The following is a 26,886-nucleotide window of genomic DNA, read 5'->3' on the forward strand; positions in this document are numbered from 1 at the left end:
TTCCCGCCGAATCGTCTACATCGCCAATGGCTTTACAAGTCTCACGCGATCGGTGTGGAATGTCCGCGACAGGTCATCCCCCCCCTCTACGCACTCTCGGCCGGCCGATGTCCACTGCAACTTTCGTCCGGTAATCGCAAGGCTGTTTTTTGCCAGCGGCCGAACCTGCAGGCGTGTCCAATTTGCTCGCCCGTTCACCCCGTGTTTTTTCGTTGACCGCGTGGTCAACCGATCTGATTTTGGTTCTTTATACAATTTTTTTTTCTTACCGTTGTGTAAGCGACCATCGTCGTAAGTTCCGAGACAGTCGGGGCCTGACGTGTGCGTTACACTCCGTCGCTTAACATTTAAGTTATTGTACCATTATAGTTGTATAAATATATACGTGCCATACGTCAAAAGGCTGTCGCCTTACCAGCCCGGATTCCAGCGTGGTCTTGCCGAGTAGCAGTACAGGTTATATCTTTTTTCTTTTATTATTGTGATTATTATTAATTATATTGTATGTATCTAAACGAATATGTTTTGATTTATTATTAATTATTATTTATTACGAGTGATACGGGCTCGCATATTATTATTATTGTTATAATATATACGCTATTTTGGGGTTAATAAATATTATTATGTCTGGCGCATGGCGTCCGTTTATATAAGGCCTTATATATAAATATAATATATTCTATTAAAATTATATTGTATTATTGTATATTAATATTTTACACCGTGAGTGACCCTCCTCCTGTCCATATCATTATGCGAGTCGTTGCCGCTAACCGCGATATTCAAAGTAGGAGCGGAGCGGCGCAAACAAGTATTTTAGCAATAATAATAAATAATACAGCCAATCAATAATAGATAGTTATATGGTGACATCAATGGGAGCATTAGCTTTGCATGCATTTGGAAAGTTTGGAACACACTTAATTTTAGTTGATTATGATGGCCTATGCAGGTATTTCATATTCTTAAAAGCAACAAAAATATAATGTAAAATAATATAATAAAAAAAAATATAAAAATACATTTTATAAACTTTTTTTTTACTATTCAATCCGTGGTCTATAATAAATGTTCTCTCCATGATTCTGTCTTTTGCTTTGTCTTTGAGTTGTTTGTACGAATCGACTCTTGCATCTTTGATTACTTGACTTATATAACACGTTCTTGGCCTACCTCTTCCGCGTTTCCCTTCTATCATACCTTCCAGTATGAGGCTATGGAGTTCTTCATTATGTCTTAACGTACGACCTATCATATGCCATTGCCTTGATCTTAAATTATTTAGCAATGTTCTTTTCTCTTTGATTAAATCTAATACTTCTTCGTTCGTCATCAAATCCGTCCATTTTATTTTCTTCATTTTACACCAACACCACATTCCAAAAGTAATTTACTCTTAAGTAGAAATGCCTTTTTTGCTTGCCCTATTCTACTTTTTATTTCCTTTTTTAATTATAAACTCATAATTTTTAAATTATTATTATTATTATTACACTCTAAATTATTGAAATTCGTAATTATATTATAAGATAATAGACGATATAAGACGGTGGATCCCGTTGATCTTTTAGTGGAAAAGTTTAGCCTGATGATGTAATTAAGTAACAAAAGGAAGATTTCACTACTCACTAAACAATAAAAGAAAAATTAAGGAGAATACCAAAGAGCATTTTGTAAGTATTAATACATTCGATTCGTTGAAATTCGTAATTATATTATAAGGTGGATCCCGTTGATATTTTGGTATAGAAATTTGGCCTGATGTCACTAAATAACAAAAGAAAGATGGAGGAGAACTTAATAAAAGGAGGATGAAAGAAGATTCCGATGAACATTTCGTAAGTATTAAAACATTCAATTTTAATATTAATGCTGTGAATTTGTACAGGAAACTACATTATTTTTATCATACTTAATACTATAAAACATAGTTGTATTAACACATAGTAAAATTAGAGAATAATGAATTCATTTTCGAATCATTAATTTATTTTTTTATTTTTTAGGTATATTTTTTATTATTATTTTTGATATTTTTAACGTATCCATCAATCACAATTTTTACAGACATTTTATTAATTTTTGTTAATTTAGGCTTATAATTATTTTACATGTTCTGTAAGCATGTCAAATTAAGTTCTTTATTCTACGTTTATTTTAATTTAAAATATTTAACGCTTTTGGAATTTTTATATATTTTAAATCATTATTCTTTAATACACTATTGTAATTTATTTTATACTGACTTTTTTGCAATTTGAATGTATTTAAAAATTAAAAGGGGTTTTAGTACATTTGTCAAAATGTCAAGTGTATTTTAAGGTTTTTTCAATACATTCAATTATTTAATTCAGAGCAGTTATACTATACAAATATTATACGTGTTTTTGTATACCATTAAAATCAGCATACCGATACCATGATTAATGTACTTCTAATATTATACAAACACGTGAGCCTTTGATTTAAATATAAACAATACACGCATGCATGTTATAGTGTGCAATGCATATAATATTATAACGTACTTTTATTATAGTTTATATCGAAACATACTATACGTGTATATGATAGGGATGAATGTAAATATTTTTGTTGTTATTAGGAGACTTTTCACAAAACACGTGGCCTGAGACCGGGATATAAAAGAATGAGAGGTATGTCATATTATTATTATTATTTACTTATTTCTGTATGTTTTTATTTTTTTTTTTTATATGTAGTAAATGGTTTGCCCAACAAAGCATCAAAATCTACGCAAACTTAAGCATACCATGTTTTAAGGATTAGTGTTTAGGCATTTCATATTACTTGTACATTTTGTCTATGTCATGTGTGAGAAGTAAATGAACAATAGTGTGTGTAATCCGTTATTGCATTTTTCGCGACGAAATTTCAATTTCCAGATTTACGATAACAATCAAAATAAACCATGCCGTATCAGAATTTGCCAAAATTTTCATGTGTAATATGAAATGTCTAAACACTAATCCTTAAAACATGATATGCTTCAGCCCCCTTTGATTTTATTTCTTTACTAATTTAGAAATTACAAAACTTGTTAAATCATGTTGTCTTGCCAATCTAATTTTCCTTCATTTATAAAGTAAGAGGTGAATTTTTTTCGAATTACATCTGCATCTTTTATAGGCGTCCTGCGTGTGATGGATTTAGGTTTGTCAATGGTGCTGTATAAAGTGTATCCTCGTACTTGAAACCGTCTCTTAACCTGACATAATTATGCAATACACAAATAGCTTTAACTATGCTTTCGGAAAAATCAATTTTTACATCAAGTGGTCGGTGTAATATTCGCCACTTATTGCTCATAATTCCGAATGTGCATTCCACATAACGGTGTGCCAAAGTTAAACGATAATTGAATATCTTTTTTTCATATGATAACATTTTACCACCATAAGGCCTCATCACGTTTTCCGACATACCAAATCAGTGGCGGCTCGTGGGGTTCGTTGAAGGTGGGGCACAAATATTTCCTTCTTTTTCCACTATGAGAACTTTGAACTTACCATCAATTCCTGTTGATTTTTTAAATGAAATAAAAATTTCACACTTAACAGAATTATTAGAATGAACAAATAATAATTAATTGTTATCTTATCATGTTTTCAAAACCGGCGACGGTCGACAATAACAATACGAAGGCAATAGAACCGACAAAATATTATAAATCGTAATAGAAATAGAATTCGGGCACAATCCGATTGTGCCCGGCAATGCCGTATTAATTCGTGTCGAAAAGTGGGGGAAATCTAGTACTGTTGATCGGATTATCCGGGCACAACTTCGTTGTGCCCGCCGCCCAATGCGTATATATAGTATACACGTACCGTATCTAGGAGCACCCGTATTTGATAAAACATTGTTTTCGATAATATTCAAACTACCAAGTACCAACTTATATCATGATGAAAGAAAAACTTATTCAATATTAATTTTAATAATTGAATATACATTTTTCTTCTTTCTTCTCAATTTTTTAGGTGGGGCACGTGCCCGTGTGCCCTATAGCACGAGCCGCCACTGTACCAAATGCTTCATCAGCAACTACAGTGGCGTCATTTGGGGGGGGGCAACTTGGGCATTTGCCCTAGTCTAACATTTACATCAACCTTAAGTCGGCACATTTAAAAATTATAAGAAGTCTTATTTTTAACTACTATAGTCTATAAGTCCATTGTCATAAATCATAATATTGAATATTGATATTTTATAAATAAGTTATTAATCATTTTTAATTTCATTTTAAATACTAAATTCATTAGTTGACTGAAAGATTGACTGATAACCGACCGACGTGCCGTATGCAAGTGGGCAGTTGGTACTTGGCTGTCATAAATTTAGATTTTAGACTGGCACACTGCAAAGTACCTACAAGACGTGTGGACAATGTGTACTGGTACTATGGTGTACAACTTTACTGACTAATAAGAATTATTATATTTTTAGAATAGCCAAAACAAAATAGTCAAATTACCGAACCATTTCAATAGTACCCACATATTACATAAGAATATCAGATAAGACCTACTCGCTAAATATAACATACATGTTATTATGATGTAAATAAATAATAATTATGTTTCATTCCATTTTGGTTAATCGTCTCAATCGTCGATCACGGCTCCCGAGTGGTATTTTGTATTTCTGTATTCAACGGATTATCATTATTTTACTTGTTATTTTATATTATGAACAATAAACGTACTAAGGTACAATGTTTAGCCTGTGGTAGTTCATTTGGCCATGAATACCGCCGAAAACATGAACTTAACATTCATGGCGGTAGTCAAGTAAAAGTGAAAGACGTTAGTCTTGGTGTAGCCAACAATCCCTTTGCTGCTGCCCGATTGAACTTCGAACGCAAAGTAAGATATCTCCAATTAAATATTTAATTATGTTTGTAATATTATAATTTATATTGTCGTTTTATGTTTTTGTGTAAATAAGTATTTTATTCGGTAGTAGGTACTTTAACAAGTATGCTAATCATATTTCTTTTACTAGGTATCTAAAGGTGACTCAGATAATGTTTCATTAAATAAAAAATGTATAAATAACGCAAATTCTTATAATGAAACTGTTGTAAGTGAAGTAAGTAAAATATAATCTTATTAGGTATTAGGTACTAAAATAAGTATGCTAACTATATTTTTTTTTGCTAGGTATCTAAAGGTGACTCAGATAATGTCCCAATTAATTCAAACTGTGTGAACAAAATCTCAATTGATATATCAACTTCTAAGAATGATAGTCCGGTGCAACCAGTACTCAATGTCTTCCCATCAACTAATGGTAGGAGGTTTTCTGCTATGTGGTATACATATAATTGGATTGAGTATTCTATCGCTGAGGATTTAATTTATTGTTTTGCTTGTCGTCATTTCTCATCGCTTATGAACAACCCAGGAACCATTATAGGGAAAATACCATTTGTTAATTACGGTTTAAAATGCTGGAAAGAACCAAAACAAACTTTAAATAGCCATTGTAGAAATAAGAAGCATTTATTAAGTATGACTCGTTGGGTCGATTATCGTAATATTCAAAAAAATGTACAACAATCAATTGCTTGTAATCTGAATAAAGCCAGACAACAGGATATTTATGAGAATCGATTGCATGTTCATTTTTTGTTAAAATCTGCACTATTTCTAGCTAAACAAGGGTTAGCTTTTCGCGGTCACAATGAGATGACTAGTTCAAACAACAAAGGTAATTACTTAGAATTATTAGAAACGTTTGCTGATGATAAACTTCTAGTTCGCCTACGTTCAAGATATGGACATTATACAAGTCCCAGTTACCAGAATGATTTAATAAAAGTACTGGCTGAATGCACTAAACAAAATATTTTGAACAAAATGTCATTACTGGGAGCTTTTGCTATTCTTGTTGATGAAACAAAAGATGCTTCCAAAAAAGAACAATTAAGTTTTGTGTTACGGTTTGTTGATAAAGATTTTGATGTTTATGAGCACGCACTAGGATGTTTTCATATGACAAAATCAACTGCCCAAAGTTTATCAGATGAAATATTAAAAATTGTAAGTGAAAATAAATTGGATATTAATAAATGTGTAGCTCAGTGCTATGATGGTGCCAGTGTCATGAGTGGTTGCTTCACTGGTGTTCAAACAAGAATACAATCGATTGTTCCACAAGCAATATATATTCATTGTTATGCGCATCGTTTGAATCTCTGTTTAGTGCATACATTAAATAGTGTTTCTGCTATAAGTGAATTTTTCCAAACAGTTCAAGGTATTTACAAGTTTATTATGAATAGTCAAAATCGCTATGAATTATATGTTGAAGTACAAAAACAAAAAAAACTAGAAATAATTCATTTAGAAAGGTTAGTAGAAACTCGGTGGGCCTATTGGTACAAATCATTAAAGAAAATCAATATTCGCTTTAAGGAAATTCGTGAAGTTCTCAATGTACTATCATCAAATGGTGATGAAAAATCTAGGGTTATGGCAATAGGATATCTTAAAGAAATATCATCCCAGAGATTTATATCAATCCTAATTTCTATGGAATCTATTCTAGAAATAGTTCACTGTACATCAAATGAATTACAAAATAGTAAACTTTTACTTCCTTCTGCTATTCACCTAATAAATGTAACCAAACAAAATTTGTTGAATATGCGTTCAAATGGAGTTTGGGAAAAACTTGAAAAAAAAATTGTAGCTAAAGCTAAAGAAAATGATATAGAAGTAGACATTAAAAAAATCCAGAAAAGGAAGCAAGTTCTTAACAAGAATCTTCAAAATTATTTTATTTCATCAACTGTGGGCAAAAACATTTCAAAATTTACTTCTTTTCAAGACTTAAAAACAAATATTTATTTTGAAGCAATTGACAGGTTAGTTAAAAGATAATATATTAATATGTATAGATAATCATTCCTTTTTAATAATAAAACAAATAATATCTTAATTAATTAATTTTCAGATTTACAGTTGAATTAAATACAAGATTTTCAAATGATGTATGCAATATATTAATGGTGACAGATGTTTTTAATAGTTCTAGTTCTGAATTTTTTAATCCGGATTCAATTCATTTAAAACACTTTATTGAACATTACAAGTATTTTAATATCGATAAATGTCTTTTATCATCAGAATTTTTAACTGCTAAAACCTTATGTCTTAAAGAAAACTATGAAAACTTGGATCTTTATAATATTTCGCATCTACTCAATAAAGTTCATAATGCTTTTCCTGAAACATTAAAAATAATTTCAATCTTAATGACTTTGCCAGCAACAACAGCTACAAATGAAAGATTTTTCTCTTCTCTTAAAAGAGTAAAAAATTATTTAAGGTTAACTATGGGAGATGATAGGTTAAGTGACCTTTTAGTTATTAATGTTGAAAGCACTGAAGCCTCTAAAATAAATTTAGGTAAAGCTGTTGATAAATTTGCACATTTAAAAGAGCGCCGTTATCCTTTAATAGCTTAATATAATTATTACATTTTACATTATAAAAATAAGTAATTGATCTTTAATAAATAATGTTTATTGTTAATTTTGTTGTTGTATTTTTTAAAGAATTATATTATATTATTAATCAAGATGTTTAGTATTTACATTATGTGACTGTAAATACTGCTAACTACTTGTAAATCAGTATTAAAAGGTACCTATTACCTATTTATTATTTATTTACACATAACTCAATTATTCTATTTGACTTTAATTCGAATAATAATAAATACTTGACAAAATTGTTTATTTTTAATACTTCAAAACCCTGTGTGTGACGTTCATATATCTGAACATTTACCCTTCCACCCCCCTCACCTACTATGGCACTATCCTATGTGAATCTACGTGGACAAATTTCGAGTCGGCAAATCAGTGAGTAGTTGCCCTAGTCTAACAAAAACTGAAATGACGCCACTGAGCAACTATTACATATGGAACTTTAATATCTCCATTGTCAGTTATAGGTCTGTGATCAGGAATATTTAACTTCTTTTCAGTCAATATTTTATACAATGTAGATTCTTTAAAAATTCTCGAGTCACTGTTTTTACCAAAGCCTCCAATATCAATCCATATAAAGCAATAATTTGAGTCACATAAAGTCATTAAAAGAAGAGAAAAAAATGTTTGCAGTTATAATAAATAGAACCGCGAAATCCGGAGGTTGGTTTATTCGAATATGCTTCCCATCTAAAGCTCCAATACAATTTGGGAATTTTGCACGTTTTTCAAATTCATTTGATATATCTATCCATTTCTGATTGTTAGGTTCCTTCATTACAACATTCTTTGTATTTATTAAGATAGTAATTAAAATGCCTTTATCTAGTTTTGGGTTATTGAAATATTTGAGTAGCATCAGAAAAATCTTAATAGACAGCAATTGAAAATCTTGAACATATTTCCTGAAACTACGATGCGCTACGACTTACAATAATACGACACACGTTCAAAATTAACAACGTAGGTATATGATTTAATGTTTTCGCGTTTATTGCTTCCTGATTAAGAATAAATATATATATTTAATATACTTTCAATATGCTCACAACGCATCAACTAAAATCTTCTAAATTATACATTTACTTTTATTTTCCATACACAATTGGAATTTTCAAAATATTTACACTAATTTATTATTGTAAGCCGGCAGCTACACATTAATTATTGTAGAGGATTTCTGCTCATATTCGTTTTTGAGTATATGCGAAAAGACTTAAGTCGAGTCGAGATTAAATCTGACACAGTGACACGTTAATTAAAGTATAGCAACCTCTCTCTAGGCCATGGTACACTCAAAACATGCTAAAAGCAAAGTTTCTTCCCAAGTTTTTTAAACATTTTATTTTTCACACGCAATACTTATAGAACGGCTAAACATATAGGCAATATAGGTACGTTACTGCGTTGTAAAATAATATCAACCAGGCTATTACAATAAAAATAATTGTATACAAATCGTCATCCGATATTATTTTCGTCTACAATAAAAACAGAAATCTCAAAATAAGAATTTATAAATCTATTGTATGTATATTATGATTGTATCTATAAACATAATGGTCGTTAGAAAATCGTACAAATGGTGAAAATCATAAGAAGTTATAATATGTCGATGCCTGAAATAGTAAACAATAATACATTTATGATAGGTGCGTATAATTATACATTATTATTACAATTAATATAAATTTCGGTTTTATTGCAATAAACGATATTGGTAAGATCACTGAAGATTTCCAGTATTTCCACCACTGGATTAATAAACAATATATGATCGTTAGATCACTTAGATTCACACGCACACACACGTACATACCTACACAAATATGATTAAATTAATTTAATTATATTATTATTTATTAATTATTAGCGTAATAAATTATAAATATTGTAATCAAACGGTTGTTCGGATTCTTTGATTTTTAATGTGCGAGTAGTTTAAAACATTTCGTTAATGACAACGTATGTGAACGCTACACAAGTTCTAAAGGCTACGTTATATTATAATCAGGGTCCGGGACTTATAGCATTTGCATATCCATCATAGGTGATGTAAAACATAGCAGAGTGACGTACAAATGTCTTTTATAGTACAGAGAATTCAAATATGAAATTTTATTTTGCATATATTTTTTTTCGTTATACTGACGCATATTCGACGGTTTTTAGCAATTGATGAATAATATTGTTGTTTAAAAAGTATTAATTAACATGTTAAACGATTAATTACAAACATTTGTTTTGAGTGTAGTAATAGTAATACTATTGTCTATTTGTGTAGCTATCTGTCACGAAAATGTTGCATATGAACGTGATTTATAAATAGGTACTCAATAAATCGAAAACCCTGTAATTATCTGAGATGGTTAATTGAAAAACGTCTGATTGCATCTGATATATAAGTGCATTCTAGTCTATAATAGAATAGACTTTCAGTTCGAAAACTTTCGATAACACTTTATAGTACAATGCAATCACAAAGGTAAACATTTTATTATTATATTTTTTGGGTAACTTGAACCGTTGAAGCCTTCAAATATTAATAATTTTTCCTGTTTTTGCAACATTTTTCACTGATGCTTTGCGCCTATTGGTTGCAACGTAATGTTATATAGCTTAAAGCTTTCCTCCACAAATGGTCTATCCAACACAAAAATAATTTTTCAATTCAAACCAGTTTACCAGTAGTTCCTAAGATTACCGTGTTCAAACAAACAAACAAACTCTTCAGCTTTATAATATTATATATAGTATAGATTAGTTTTATTTAACAGCTACCAATAAAGTATGCACATGTTTATTATAATATGCTCAATGTTTGTACTAACATTATTTTGCTACTGATTGACAAATTGGAGTAAACAAACAAAACATTAATTACATAATTAAATATATTATATTTTATTAACATTTTAAAAATTAACAGTATAAATGAAAATATTATCAATACAAAAGATATAGATTTATAAATTAAAACATATTAAATGTGACTTACAAAAATTTCTGTAAGAATTTTAAATTAACCTAAGCATTGTATGACAGGCAATGTTACCAAAATAATAAAATGTTGTATTAGAATATTTTATTTTTACATAAACAAAAACAATAAATAAAAAAAGAAAAGATTATCAAATCAAGGAAATAATGGGTTTATGAATTAATCAATATTTTCTAAGGTTGGAACTTGGAACATACAATACAATAATTACCTAATAAAAAAATAAAAATAGTTAAATATCATTTTAAAGTGAATCTTTTTTATAATACAACTATTTTATCATTCAGTTGAATAAAAATAAAAAAAAATAAAAAAAACATTTAAAGATTTAAACTTTTACAGGAGATAATATTATGCTCTCTTTCTCTCTATATATACAGTGTTATTATTACCTGTAATTAATTCGTTATTTTTTTTGCTTTTTTATAAGCCATGTCATAATTGACATATTGTGTCATAACTGCAGATAGTACAAACTCGGAAGAGTAGATACCTGAAACAAGAATACAATTATTAAAAATTACATGTTAAAAAGGCATAGATTAGAAAATGTGACATACTGTGAAATTATATTTGGTATGCAGGCAACTTACATCAAAATGTAATCTAGTTAAATCTAATACAGTACATACATAGGGTTGCGAAAAACTGAATTTTAAGGAGGATCTACAATATTTTTGGGCTATGTCTTAACAATTGATTAATTAGCTTTACAAAAGAATTATGTATGTATAAACATTATTTTAATTTTTTTATAATAGCTACAGTGCTACACACAATAATACAACTATTACAGTATCATTATTATCAAGATATTTTCTGTATCATTTTTCAATAAAGAATTAGTCATTCGAAATTGGTGCATTACTTTGAAACTGTATAATAATAGGTTTTTACAAGCAAATATAAAAAAAAAAATATTGTAGGTACTGGACTTAAATGTTAAGGATATAATTACAAAATGTCAGATTTTCAGGCACACCTTAGTGCCCCCATGCATAGACCCACGGGCACATATTGATATTGTGTATTGAATTTGAGTATTATTAGATTAGATAATAAATAAAATAATAATAAAAGTAGAAACTGCAGATAAATATATTATAGCTATTAAAGGAAATTTATTTAAGTTTGTGTTTATTTATTGTAAAAAACTGTGTAGATTATAACATATTGGACCTACACTGTTAAAATTTTTTCATTATAGTAGTGTTTATTTTTTATACAAAATTTTTTGCTAACATTAGAATAGTAATAATAGCAATTCATTAAAATATAATAGTTTTATAAAGTATATCAAATATTAAATAACATCTGTTGTTTATAAAGTATTAAAATGTACACATTTAAACAGCTATAAAAATTACTTAAAAACATCAAAAACACAAGTTCACCAATATATAAAATATATTTATATATTTAATTATTAGTATAAAATAAGAAATGTTATTATGCCATTTTTTTTTATAGAGAGCATGTGGGATGGAGTTATATTAATTTCTTGGTTATATAATTATATTAAGATGAAAAGTTTTTTTTTATTTGTTATAAAGATGCTTGAATCTTGCATTTAATATTGAAAAATGCGGAGTAAAATAAAAATATTAACAAATTTAAAATTAAATTTGAACTTTCTGCTAACAAATTAACAGTTGTTTAAAACGCATTAAATTATATTATATAACAATAAAACATATCAAAGTGAATTGACCTTTAAAATATTCAAATTAATGTTTACTTACCATAAGATGACCTAATAAGATCAGCAACCAAATGAAGATCATTATTTGATGCGATCACGATATATGTGTTAGGTTCAAGTTCTTGGATAGCTCTCAACGATCTTCTTTGTTTTTCAACAGTACCACCGGCTGATTCTATTATTTGCCGAACAACAAACACTGATGGATGAGTAACTCCTGGAGTCACATAAAATATCTTTTCTTTGAACAACTCGTGTCGATTTGGATTCGATAGTATTTTATGTACTTTACAAATGACTTTCTGATCAACAGAAACTTCTTCAATAGTGTAAATTGCTTCACCTATTATTTTATGAAAATATTTTAAATAAATATAAAATACAGTCGTTAATTATAATTTCATCATTATACCTAAAAACATATGTTGGGTAGAAGAATCTTTAAGCCATTCCCCATTCACAATGTGTTTAACAGTTGAAACACAACATAAAAATTTTGTAGTTCTAACAGATTCTTTCATAACTAAATGAGTAGCATCTGAATAATTTTTAGCAATCGTGCCACCAAGTTGTAAGACCATCTGCAAAGGAGAAAATTTAACTGTATTAATCATTAATTTAAAAATATTATATAGCATACCCGTTGTTCTTCTTTTCCCAAGCCAAATCCAGAAAGCATGACACATGGTCGATATTCTATTGGTGGTGGGTTGATATTTGTAATAATTATATCAGCTGTACTTAAGTCATTATTTTCTTGGTCTGGGAAATTAGCATTTGGTCTAGGCCGTTTTCTTTTAACGGGAACGGGATTATTACGTACTTTGTCATACGATTCTTGGGTAACGTTAATTGGAATTTTCCATGCCGCTATAAAATACAATGTCAATATGAAAAAAATTATCATTGTTAACAAATACATTGAAATTTCATTTAATAAATATTATAATGCTGATTATTACAAATATATTACCCATTAAGTGAAGTACCAGATTATAATCAACTCTGAATGGATTGTTAAGATTGAACTGTTGATACTTGACATTCTCTGGTTGATACATACATGATAGATGGCCAAAAAGGATTTCATTTAACCATTGCACATTTACCACGGGTCGATTAATATCTCTAGCTTTTTTAACTTTTTTACCTTCTAATCTAAAACCATTAAATCACAATTTAGGAATTTAGTCAATAACAATTCAGTTATCATATAAAAATATTATATGAATTAATATAGCTATTTAAATAGTAAATTGCTTACTTTTTTGTAACCAAAATATTGTTATCAGCAGAAAAGTAAGATGTAACACGAGCACCTGTTAATTCTATCATGAATTTAACACGATTGCGTTCATCATTTTCAAAATTTGTTAGTGATATCAACATCTGTCGGCATGGTCTCTCCTCACTGTATGGAGTAGGAAAATGAAGAGCATACCATGGGGGCATAAGTTGTTGTTTGGTTATTATATCACTAAGCCAGTAAGCTGTAATACATCTTTTTCCATCGCGCAAACCCTAACAGCATAATTATTTAATTAACAATGTTACAACAGCTGTAAAGACAGTTTTTACTTATAAATTATTACACTACCTGTTGAACGAGTGGATGCTTTTGAGTTTGACAAAGAATATGCGTAAGACGTAAGGTATAAGATGGTTCAATTTCTCCACCGTGGTCCAGGATGATTTGTTTCCAGGTAGGTACTTCTTTTATGGTATCTGGACTTCGATCATATTCAACAATCAGAAATATACAACCAAGCAAACACTTATCGGGTGGTACTAGAAATTATAAAAAATTGTTTAATCTCATTTGTATAATATGATGACTATACATTTTAAGTACATTTGAGATTTGGGTTGTGTCCAAAAAATCTAGCTTGATGAGGAAGTTGTTGATGACCAACAGTTTGTCCGGCAGCACTTTTTGCTAAGACTGCTGCAACTCTTACAGCAGCCGATTGATTGTAGTTTGCAGGTAATGTTTTATTAGCGACTGCAGTTTGGACTGCTGTACGACCTACTACTTGAGCAGCACGATTTGTTGCAGTATTGTTGGTGACATTGTTTAAAACTGTTCGAGACTATTCATACACAAATAAAAAATAAATATAGGTATATAAATTTATTTTACATTAACAATACAATAATGTTATATAATATATATATATATAGTACCTGATATGTGCCTTGAGTAGTGCCTTGCTGTTGTGCAGCATGATGTTGAGCAGTCATCAATCTTAATTGCCCTGCGGCACTAATCTCTTGCCCTGATATTTGCTATAAGTCATAAATTTTTAGGTCAATAAATGTATGTTATATATTTTTAAATTACAAATAAAATATAAATATTAGCATGTTATTTTATTGAATATTGGTATGAACTATTGTTGTTATAATTTGTTATATACAAACACATGCTGTAATAACAAACATCGATCAAATATTAAATTAGCAAATTATTATTATTATTATATATATATTTTTAAACTAATAATATGATTAGATTTATAATATAAACCAGTAGATCTAAGTAAACAATTTTTGTTAATTTTGTAGTATAATTAGAAATTAGACTACATTATGTTAGCAACATAAATACACCATATTGAATTATCAATAAGTTTTGTTAAAAATGATAAAAGATTTGATTAATAAGCAATAAATTAGTATGTTAAATCAGTACAAATATAATAGATATAATTATAAAACAATAAAAATTGCTAGTATAAAATACAAAATGGGTGGCATTTATAGGATATTAATTTAAACATGGAAGTTTCATAATCTCATAGTAAGCTTAAATTGTCTTAAATATCCTAAATAATATTATCAATAGTTTAGATTAGAATGACCATGCACTAGGAGTATGGATTAGCTCAATATTAGAAATCAATTGAATGAAGTTATGCACATAGAGATGTGTCTACGAAGACAAAATTCAAAACAGCGTTGGTCCATCGTGTGTTTACTTTTTACCTGTTGCTGTGTTGAAGTGGATGATGATATGCCATTTTGTAAACGTATACTTAACATATTAGCAAGCGCAGTTTTGGTCTTAGGATTTACAACCAACGCTTGTTGATTTGATTGAGATGTTTGCTAGAAAAATGATTTTTGATGCAATCACAATAGCAACAATATTCCATTTATCCAAAAATAAATTGGATATTTGTATGCATTAAGTATAACATAATATTAAAATCAAACTGTATGTTTAAATAACTAAATGATTTTGATTTCACCTGAAATTATTAGCTTAATAACAAAAGATAAATTATTAGAACATTTTCAACAGTAATATATTTTCTAATGCATTGGTTACATTGACATAGAATAAAGGTGGATATTATTATTTTAAAATTTAATACTAAAATTGTGTTATATATTATATATATGGAACTAACTCCAGAAGTTGAGATAATATTAATTAAGGTGGCGTTTGTGATTTTCTTGAAAACCTTTGAGAAATTATATACCAATATTTTAAATACTTTATGTTATTGAAAATCTATCCTTTAACATTAGAAAACCTATTTTAATTCAATGAATAACATTCTAGCTATGAATCTAAATTAAAATTACAATTTAAGTTTTTACTCTAAAATTTAAATTGATGAACTATTATTTTAAATCTTACATGTAAAAACAAAAATCACAAACCTTAAATAAATAAATATATAATACAAATAATATAAATATTATAAATAAACAATATTTGTAATTAAAAAAATGTGTTATTTCACATATTTTTTTAAGCTTGAATGATGTAATTTACAAAACAATATATTTAATTTTTTTTTTCAAAGACTTAATTACTACAAGACATCAATAAATAATATTTTGTATATATATGTTATTTATGTAATGTAAAAATAAAAATATAATAACAATAATATAAATGGCAAAAAAATAAGCTAAAATAGGTACATAATATTATATAATGTATTAATATTACGTATAACATTATGATTGGAAGATATTTAGAACTACTTATTATGGAATAAAAATAGTAGAATATTAAACTTATTTGTTATTTAATTGTGATACCAAATTAGTAAATAAGAAGTGTACAGAATAATTTGAAAATGAATAATAACAGATTTAAATACCACATAAAAATACATTATAAAGCATCAAAAGATTTTTGCAAAACTTTTAAATCAAACAATAAAAAGTTATGATTATACACAAAATATTATTTCCAAAGTTAAAAATTGATCCTGTAATTATCCCTGTTAAAGAAAATATGCTATTTATAAATGTAAAACTGCGTTATAGATTTTAGGATATTTAAAAAAGAAAATTGTAAATGTATGTAATACAATTGAATCATTACTTTTAATTAAACAAGTATTAGTTTGATATTGTCAAAATAAATACAATTTAAATAAAATAAATAACATAATTGAATAATATGCATACTTTAAACTTTTTGTTTTGTTATTAAATATTTAAGTATATGACACGTCATACATTTTACAGGTTTCTACTAGACCAAATTATATCCATACAACTAATGTATAGTTATACAGTTCTAAAGAATTTAGTGAAATAACAATAACGAGTAAACATAGAAAACCTCAAACCAAAATTTTATCAAGAACACCAAAATAATGTCCGTCACCAAAAAGCAATCGCCCCAATAACATGTACACTTTTCCAACGTCAATAAAGTAATAAATCAATAATAAACTTACTGTAAATGGTTCTTGACTCGGTGTTTGAGTTTCAGTTGGCTCATTTGTAGGTAATGCTGGTGTCTGTTGTGGCTGAACAACTGAAGTCTGGGCTGTAGCAACTTGAGGTGATGGTACAACATTTGGCTGCATTGCTGCAGCAATTTGTGCTTGATTAGGGACAACCTAATAAACAATACATGTATTTTAAATCACAATATCAAATGTTTTTTACTTTACCTTAGATACCTGTTGTTGCATTGTTTGTTGTTTTTGTGAGGCATCCATTTGCAGTTGTTGTAGTCTCAACTGTTGGAGTTGTTGTTGTCTTTGATGTATTTGCGCCAATTGAGCAGCAGACATAGATCCGGAAGTTTGTTGATGTCCTGTAATCATTTTTTCATCTTAGTAACAAAATGAAACATTAACCATATATAACTAATTTACTAATCTTATATTAATATTAATTCTTAATTATACACAAGTTAAAACTAAATTAATTTAATTTTAGTTGTGCGTTGGAGCTTTATACAAATAAAAAATTTGATGTTATAAAAAACCACAGAATGCACGAAAATTAGGACATGATCTAAATATTCTAAATAGTAACAAACAAAAATATTAAATTTGAAAATATGATATAATTATAGAACGAATTTTATTAACAACTATTGTGAATTAAGTATTGACTATTTTTTTTTAAACTTAAAAATCACAATTAATAGTTAAGTTTACTTATTTTGTTTTTAGGTTTTACCTTAAGTCCGTTATAGGAATTAGGGAAAACCAATTTTTTAGAATTGAACATTTTTAAAAACAAGGTTATATAATAATATAACTATAATATAAGCAAACAGTTTCTATAACCTATTAATAATATAAACCTTATCATTTCAAATATTTATCTTATGTTTTTCAATAGCTGATAAGAGACGCGTGTACTACTACTACATAATATTAAAAACATTTAATTTGATATAAAAATTATATTTAAGTTGTCTATCACCTTATCCACTGCCTGTCTGCCTGCTTATTTATATAATTATTATTAGGTACCTATAAGGTAATCTAAGTTAATTACCTAAATTTATCTACAATGAAAAATTTGATAAATAATTATCGCTAACAAATAATATCAATTGAAATGCTGGGAGTTCATTTTTTAATTGGGTTTATGATTAAAATAAATAAATATTACTATAGATATGATTTTAATAGGTAAGGTCCTATAAAATTAATGTTATAAAAGTCATAATATAACCAAATTATCTTTCTTTTATATTTTTGAATATAGAAAATTATAAAAATAACATGTAATGATTTAAAACCGACTCGTATTTCTGTTATACCGTTTATTTATGTGATTTACATTTTGAGTGTGAAGTACCTACTAAAATCAAAAGCATAGCCTAAATCCTAAAACTAATGTATTTTGAACATTTATTTCAATTTTTTTGTTTATAATGGACTTTTTATTCATGAATATATTTGAGTTAAAGAATCGAAATTTAACAGATTCAGGACATTTCCTGAACGATAGTCAATGGCGATAATATTAAGTGCTCATATATATATATATGTAAAAAAGTAACTTATTAAGTTAAAAATTAATTTGAAAAAAATGTAATGAGTAAATTAACTTAATTTTAACTTTTAACTCGTTAATGCCCAGCCTTGCCAATTAACAGGTAAAAAATTCTGACTTTTATAATTTAGAGGTAAACATCTAAGTGACTGCATCCGAGTTCCGTCCCAAATATAAAAATTGTATTTAAGAGGACGCCATACCCACATGGCGCATATATTGTCTATCTTATACAAAGATACAAATGTGTATAAATTTTCGTTCAATATTATTATTTTAAAGTGAGTTACATGCGTTACAGCTATGTAAAATATTACAACTTTAAAATGTTTATAACTCACTTTAAAATTATAATATCATTAACATCATATGTCATTGTCTAGATAATATGCCTACCTTTAAATTTGATAATAGGTAAATTTACTCTAATATTAAAGCTAACATCACAAAATGTATTCTGCTGAACGAAAATTTGTTATGATGCACGTTAGTAAGACAGAGACAACACATGCGGGTATGGCGTCCTCTTAAAGATATACTAGTTTCGTCCTGGGTTTTTTTTTTAATGGATATACCAATTCCGTCATATGTTAAATATTTAGTTTAATGGTAAAATAATACAAATATATATTAAAATATGATTTAATTTATCGCACCAAATAATCGAATTTAACAATAAATTAATAACATATTATTTAGAAATAATTTGAAATAAAAATAGTATGATTTGAATTTTGAGTAAGTTAACGATACCAAATAAACATTTAAGTTGTTATTTGTACATGTCTGTATCATTTTAGATTATATCCTATTATTTTAATTATTAAAAATGAATTTAAATTTTGTTTTCACAAAGAATTGAATAACAATTTTGAACACTGGAAATGTATTTAAAAACAATACAAAGCATATATAAGGTACTTCAAATAATTGTTTACATCAGGAAAAACAAAGAAGTTGTCTTCAAAAATTTAAACCACAGCTATGATAGGACAGAAGAAACTAATTTAAATCGTCAAAAACTTAATAATAAATTAAGAAGAAAAGCTGTTGATGATATTTGTGAAAAGCCATAAGCAGCAGCGAAGGTTAAGTTAGGTTACTATTAAATTATGAAGATGTAGTAATACTATGAATATCTATATTTTTTGAACCAATGCATTTTATAACACTATTTATACATATTATTACTATTAAATTGTGAATATTTACAAATATTGTACCTAGTTAAACTTCTTTTTTAACTGTGATGGAATTAATATGTAACATTTTTTTTAACTGGGACGGAATCGGTATAGAAAAAGGTTATTGGGACAGAACTCGGATGCAGCCCTTTAAGTTTGCATATTATTTTATATATTTTATATGATGCCTATTATTTTTTGACATAATAAGTAAGAAATTGAAAATTGGCAGGGAGTATTGTATGGAGTGTGGTATTTAGAAAAGGAATATTAAAAATCTTACATAATTTTAGCCTACTCAGACTTTATTGTCCATGCTAAGGATCAAGTTAAAGCACTTAATTTTATTATTGTAGAATACTAATTAAAATCTGTATTTATATAAATTTTTTTTTTTATACAATTTGAAGTACAATATTTGTTTTTAGTTTTAACTGTTTATAAAAATAAAACATTTAAGCGATTTGGAACATTGTATCTTAGTAATTAAACCATTTAGAAGAACTAAAATATCAAATAAAAACCTAAAACAATTTAAATTTGTTAGTATCTTTTATAAGTTATTTTAGATCTTTAATATTTAAATGATAATAAATGTATAACTTTTTAAATCATTTTTGAATTAAATAAAGGATTAAAGAAACTTACAAAAAATTTACTATTATAATGATCTAGAAAAAAGGCTGAATTTTAATTAGCTTTCTAAACTTAAGCAGTAAAATTATTGTAGCTAGCAAATGAACAATTGCATAATACGCTAATTCAAGTGTAAATTGTTAGACTGATATTAGTTTGATGACTTTACAGTAGTTATTTTATAACATTTTTTGGGTATAGAGGCAAAGCCTTCAATGGCAAGGTATAACTTAATATAAATTGTAGCACTCTTGTTCACATTAGTTTAGATAACTGAATCAATGAGCAAAAGTTTGGAACTTCTGTATTTCCTATTTTTACTATCTCTACCTGAACTGGATAATGTTCATATAGAGAATGATAATATGATCTTATTTTTAAGAGGGCGTCACAATCGCATGTGTTGTCTCCGTCTTACAAGTATGTAACCTAGCAAATCTACGCTCAGCAGATCTTATTGTTTAGCTCTGTTAGTTTAAAAATTAAAGTAAATTGACCTAATATGAAACATGATAGTAAGAACCATCTGTGATTTTATGTTGGTTTTTTACGATTATTTAGTTTTTAAGTGAGTTAGGAGCATTCTTAATTTACACTATGTTATACACGCAAAACTTGATAAAAAATTAATATATCGTAGAAAACCAACATACAAACATAGATAATGTTCTTAATATCAAGTTTTATAATGGGTTGATTCACTATAAATTTTAAACTAACTAAGCTAAACTTGATCTGCTGAGTGTAAACTTGTTATTTTTTTGCACTTTAAGACGATTAAAATGGAGACAACACATGCGGGTGTTGCGGCCTCTTAATGATTCATTGATTTAATACACAACTAGTTTCTCAAATTGGTTTGACACACCACATTTAGTTTGTTGAATATCATAAATACATCTTTAACAGCGAATAAAAGAAGTTTGGAAACATACTTAGTACATAATAGTAAATACTAAGGTACTAACCTTGTTCAGTAACTGGTGACTGTTGCCAAACTGTAGTTTGCGGTTGAGCAACTTGCTGATTGTTCACCAATGTATTGCTTACAGTTTTTGCACTGGTTTGTAACCCAGTAGTGACTGTTCCACCAGCCATTTGTTGTTGTTGCTGCTGCTGCTGCTGTTGAGCCAACAGCTTTATAAAAAATCAAATATTATAACAACCATAATGGTTTTAAACACAATAATTTATAATATGTATTACTTGTTGTTGGCGTATTTGATTCCACTGAGCTTGTTGAGCTGGTGTCATCCCAGTAGACGATATTAGTTGATGATTGAGAGTACGTATCACAGTGGTTTGGCCATTGGGTGTTGTTGATGGTCTAACAATATTTGTACCTCCAGCTACACCGGCGGCTTGCTGTTGGCGAGCCTAAATGACAATTATTATTTAATTATTGATATAGAATATAATTATTTAGTTTCAATCGTACGTTAAATTGTTGTAAGACAAGGTTCCTTTGTTTTGTTAATTTATTAATAAATGCTAATCGTTCGGCAGGATTCATGGCCTGTATTTGCTGATGTGTTTTTGCATCCATATGTATCATCTGTTGTGGCCCATGCTAGAAACATTTAATGTTTATAAATACTAAGTTATTAAATAAATTATAAATGGTAAAAAGGTGATCAATTACCGGAGACTGTTGTGACCATATTACTTGTCTCTGATCCATCGGCTGTTGAATAGTTCTTTGAATGGTTAAAGTTTGTTGTGGGGGCCACTGAGTTTGAGTAGTTGGTTGTGTATTTGCATTATTCATGTTTACTGTTGGTTGTTGTCCTATAACTAAGGTTTGTTGTTGTTGAATTTGTTGGGTTTGTTGCTGGTTAACTTGAACACGTGGCTATAAAATTATTAAAATAAATCCATTATGTATACATGTAATAATACTATCAGTAGTCCTTAAAAAGTTTTGGAAACAATTTCTACCCCCAAAGGGCTAGAGAAGTAAAAAAAAAATAAAATCAGAAAAATAGAATCAATAAAAATAAATTAGAAATAACTAATAATGATAAACAGTAAATTAGTGAGAAGGTAATTTGAAATTGATAGTTGACTTAAATATTGGATGAATGGTAAAATAACCTGTATTAATGTAAGTCTAATGTTTTCAAGATTATACTATCTATTGTCGCTAAGTGTGAAATAAACCTAATTTGAAATAGTATTTTATAATATAGAAAATTTTTAGTCTCCTCAGATGAAATAGTACTTAGTAAGATAAAATACTTATAAATCATTACTGATAATATTTATATATATTAATAAGAAAATGTATCTAAATAATAGTACCATATTAGATGGTGGATGAGCCATACGCCATTGAGTTGAAACAGTCCCACCACCTTGTTGTACAATGCGTTGTTGGAACATCAATCTCTGCTGTTGTTGAAGTAGGAGTTGTTGCTGCTGATTTGGTGGATTTGATTGAGCCTGTTGAAGCTGTTGTCCATTTGAAACAATACAAATCTGAGAAGGTTGTGTAGACTGTACATTTTGTATTTGAGGTTGTTGTTGTTGTTGTTGTTGTTGTAAGTGAACTTGTGCATTTTGAGTAACTTGTTGAGGAAATTGTACTTGCTGACCATTACTTGTTTGAAATTGTATCTGTTGTGGCTGAATTTGCTGGATTTGTTGTCCTTGTTGCAACTGGTTAGAATGCTGTGGGTTTTGTTGTAATTGAACAGTTTGTTTCTGTAACTGAGTTAGTTGACCCTGTTGTTGACCTTGTTGAAGTTGAACAGTTTGTTGTTGTAATTGAGGTATTTGAACTTGTTGCTGTTGTGGCTGACTCTGCTGAATTTGAACAGATTGTGGCTGTAACTGAGGTACTTGACTATGTTGAATTTGTACTGTTTGTTGCTGTAATAGTGGTATTTGGTTAGACTGTTGGCTAGATTGAAGTTGCTGGACGTTTTGTTGTTGCTGTTGGCCTGACTGAATTTGAACATTTTGCTGTTGCAATACGACTTGTTGCTGTTGATTTTGAAGTTGTTGACCAGGAATAGACTGCAATTGTTGAACTTTTTGTTGCATTTGAATGTGTTGTTGATTTTGTTGAAGAGTTTGTTGTTGACCTTTTTGCATAATTTGAAGATGAGTTTGTTGACCCTGTTGTTGCAATTGCATATGGGTTTGTTGCATTTGCTGTTGATTAGGTTGATATTGCAACTGTTGTCCATGTTGTAATTGAATTTGTTTTGAATGTTGCATTTGTTGAGTGCGAATTTGTTGGAATTGATTTTGTTGTTGGGGCATATGTATTTGTTGCTGGGATAAAAGCTGATTATTAGCATGTGTTTGCTGTTGTAACTGTAATTGTTGAACTTGTTGTTGTGATAGTCGTTGAAGTTGTGGGGTAGACATTAATGACATCATTGGTTTTAATTGAGTAGTATTTGATTGAGCTGTTCCTTGAGTTACTTGAGACGATTGGGTCTAGACAATAAAAAGAAGAAAAAACTTTATATTATATATTTATCAATTAAAATTACCTTTTAATAATTATAAAATAACAAATTATATTAAATATAAGAAAATATGACGAAATAAAGATTTCATTTACATGAACAGGTTGAGATGTTGGTGGTGTAGGAGGTTGATTCCATGGTAAACGTTGTTTTAACTGTTCTAAACCTTGATTTTTGGGAATAACACCACCAGGTTGTTCAACAGGTGCATCAAAATCAGCAAACCCAGTAATTGTTGACAAGCCACTAGTTTGTAATTCTATAACAGTTAAAAATGTTAAATACAATTTCAAATAACATAATAATTATCAAACATACTAAACGATTGATTTGTAGGTAGTAATTTAGGCATAACAAGAAGTCTAGGATGATAATTAGTTTCAGGACATAATTCTTTGTTTTTCAAACAATCAATAATCCAATCAGGCGTTACAATTTTGATCTTATCTGAACCACTTGATAAAACTGCATCATATTTTTTCTAAACAAAATATTATTTTTACATAGTTTTATATAATAAATTACAAACAAATAAATAAAATAGATAATTCATGAATTCATAATATTTAAATGGATGTTAAATAATAACAAAATAGTAATAAAAAAAAAATACTATTTCAAATATATATTTATTAGTTTAATAATATATTTTTATTAAAAAATGATAAATAATTATTATGCTTAAAGCAATTAAAAAACATTTTAAAATGTATTAATGTATGTCAAACCTAACCTTGCAATTATAAGTATAGCATAAGTTATTTTTCTTTACAGAAGATACCAATTTTTATAATATACTGTATAAAAATTATTATATATATTTTTTCATGAATTTATTTACAAATACATAATAAATTACCCCAAATGGTTTGGTAACCACCAGATGAGTAGTTTTTTTAAGATTCAATGTTAGTTGGAAAGTGCCACCATTATAGGTAACTAGAGCCCATAGGATTTTACAATCATTTGCTGTCTGTTGAGATGCACATACAATTAATCCATTAAATAGATTATCTTCAAATGGATTAAATGGTTTTGTTCTGAAATAATATTATTAAGGAAAGATACACATCATTGGCACAAGTGTTAATATTGTCAAACATATTCATTAGTTAAATACATCTGTAAATAATTTAGGTAGAACATATTTTAATAAAAGGATACGGCAGTAGTTTGTTGCATAAAACTGACATACGGATCCATTCTGGAGTCACAGTAGTAACATCATATAATTCTCTTGCAGCACTAACATCAGCTTCTACATAATTTTTTCCGACAATACAATGTGTAACAGAATCAGACAGCAAACATGTTGATTCGGCATTGCTGTTTTTGAGCGCCAATAATGCCTACAACAGTAAGAACGTTAAAATTAACAATACCGTGAGCAAACTAATCGGTACTTACCTCGTCACCAATCGAACCACTAGCAAAATAGACAATTTTTTCAAATAATTTGAGTTTATTATCGCCATCCCGCGGCAAAGAAGAGTTTTGTGCCTCGTCGGCTTTAACAGAAGTATCCATCGTGGACAATGATTTTCCAACAAAATGTTAACCGGGCTTTATCACCATTTCGATTTTCAATAATTTTAGAAATATTTGTCTAGTAACTACATTTGTTGTACATTTGTATAATGTACATAAGTGGTTTACAGAATAATTACTATTTTTGTCATGAGTACTCGGCAGGAATAGCTAGTCTCTACCTATAATATCATTATCCTGAGAAAAATATAAACAATCGTTATCAGTAGACGCGTACAGTGTAACCAGCTACAAGAACGAACGAAATCGCCAAATCAATCCTATTTAAAATATTGTTATTTTTTAATTTTTATGCCTATGTACCTATGTTTGACCAATTTATAATTTTTTTAATTTTAACATTTACAATGTGTATAATTACTAAAATTAATGTATATATTTTTAAAATAACACGCAACACATGAGAAGATCATGTTAATCAAATTATTATTCTGTTTTCTGTAATGTTTGTCCAGATTAAATAAATATACAATATCTAGGATATCAAAATTAAGCGTGTATAATGAATAATATATTAAAAAAATATAAGGATATAGGTGAAGTATAAAAAAAGCTCACACTTCAGTTAAATTTTTCGGTAACATTTTCTTTATAACGCCTTTGAACAACATTGATGTTTTTGTTAAATCGCCATACGTTGATAGTTTATTTAATTGTCTAGGTATGAGTATAAGTACTTATTAGTTATTATTGACACCGGTTATGCTTCGGGATTTGGAACTGATGTAATTTTTATGGGAGAAGGAATTTTATCTCCATGTATATTATATTTTAAATACGGACGTACGAATGTACGATTATATATGTGGACTGTATACAATTAACTAATTAAGCTATTAATTCAACAACTGATTAATGACACTAATTTAAAAATGATAAATGGATAACGTTAAACTGATAAAGTATTGTTAAACAATAAACAGATATTTTTTTCAAACATTTTGTTTTACAATGGCATAACAATATATCTTTTAAATGGTGGATGTAGACAGACAGACAGATGCATCTCGTTATACACACATAAACATAAGTCGAATACATTAATACCTAAATACCGATTACCTAATTCAATAGTTGTACATCAAAACTGAATTACTAAACTATATATACTTATTGATTTTTTTTTATTTATTAAAATTAAAATGTTTCAACATATTGCATGCTATTATAAGTTTGATTACCTACTGATTACATTACAAGTTATAAATTACAATTAGTTATTAATCTTCGTCTTCGCTTGATTCTGAAGAAGGAGATCTTGCGGAAAACGTGGTTTTAAACTAGGTATTGATTTTTAGATTTTACAAGATTATCTTTGATCTCATAGTGATTTCATACATATAGATATACAGTGAAAAAGTACATAATGTACAAGTACTGATTAAATGTAAAATACAATAAAATAATAGGCAAGTTAAGTTAGGACGGTTAGGTAGGCACAAGGCGGCGCATACTACTTACGACCGAGATCAGTTGCTGGTGATTTGCGTCCCATCAGAAAAGTTTAAAAAGAGTCATAGACCTATAGTGGTGTATAG

General features: G+C 28.1%; 3 protein-coding genes and 1 long non-coding RNA gene across 7 annotated transcripts; 3 read left to right on the forward strand and 1 right to left on the reverse strand.

The window, feature by feature from the left end:
* The first annotated feature begins 164 nt into the window (after positions 1-164).
* On the forward strand, positions 165-2,660 carry LOC132923134 (uncharacterized). The gene is made up of 4 exons (XR_009661101.1): positions 165-456; positions 1,533-1,676; positions 1,753-1,841; positions 2,609-2,660. It is a non-coding gene; the product is annotated as an uncharacterized LOC132923134 (long non-coding RNA).
* Positions 2,661-4,319: 1,659 nt separating this feature from the next.
* Positions 4,320-6,246, forward strand: LOC132918961 (zinc finger MYM-type protein 1-like). The gene is made up of 4 exons (XM_060980316.1): positions 4,320-4,892; positions 5,032-5,118; positions 5,190-6,071; positions 6,235-6,246. Exons 1-4 carry the CDS (start codon positions 4,716-4,718, stop codon positions 6,244-6,246), a joined length of 1,158 nt encoding a protein of 385 aa, XP_060836299.1. The 5' UTR covers positions 4,320-4,715.
* On the forward strand, positions 6,231-7,798 carry LOC132921382 (uncharacterized). Its single transcript, XM_060984378.1, has 2 exons — positions 6,231-6,898; positions 6,988-7,798. The coding sequence occupies exons 1-2, from the start codon at positions 6,306-6,308 to the stop codon at positions 7,499-7,501; spliced, it is 1,107 nt and encodes a 368-aa protein (XP_060840361.1). The 5' UTR covers positions 6,231-6,305; the 3' UTR covers positions 7,502-7,798.
* Positions 7,799-10,573: 2,775 nt separating this feature from the next.
* Positions 10,574-25,516, reverse strand: LOC132919772 (PAX-interacting protein 1-like). Of its 4 annotated transcripts, XM_060981602.1 has the most exons (23): positions 25,208-25,516; positions 24,965-25,149; positions 24,660-24,840; positions 24,119-24,281; positions 23,896-24,059; positions 22,623-23,768; positions 21,964-22,173; positions 21,760-21,891; positions 21,528-21,698; positions 21,290-21,458; positions 17,157-17,302; positions 16,938-17,102; positions 15,217-15,339; positions 14,416-14,517; positions 14,084-14,321; positions 13,829-14,019; positions 13,496-13,752; positions 13,205-13,389; positions 12,872-13,101; positions 12,644-12,812; positions 12,272-12,574; positions 10,922-11,022; positions 10,574-10,740 (listed from the first exon to the last, which is right to left on the reverse strand). In XM_060981602.1, the coding sequence occupies exons 1-22, from the start codon at positions 25,325-25,327 to the stop codon at positions 10,928-10,930; spliced, it is 4,845 nt and encodes a 1,614-aa protein (XP_060837585.1). In that variant the 5' UTR covers positions 25,328-25,516; the 3' UTR covers positions 10,574-10,740; positions 10,922-10,927. The 4 variants fall into 4 exon arrangements, with proteins under 4 accessions (XP_060837585.1, XP_060837587.1, XP_060837584.1 ...); XM_060981604.1 differs by lacking the exon at positions 10,574-10,740 and having other exon boundaries at positions 10,767-11,022; positions 17,166-17,302; XM_060981601.1 differs by lacking the exon at positions 10,574-10,740 and having other exon boundaries at positions 10,767-11,022.
* Positions 25,517-26,886: the final 1,370 nt, after the last annotated feature.

Source organism: Rhopalosiphum padi, chromosome 2 (assembly GCF_020882245.1).
Source record: "Rhopalosiphum padi isolate XX-2018 chromosome 2, ASM2088224v1, whole genome shotgun sequence".
NCBI classification, from domain to species: domain Eukaryota; kingdom Metazoa; phylum Arthropoda; class Insecta; order Hemiptera; family Aphididae; genus Rhopalosiphum; species Rhopalosiphum padi.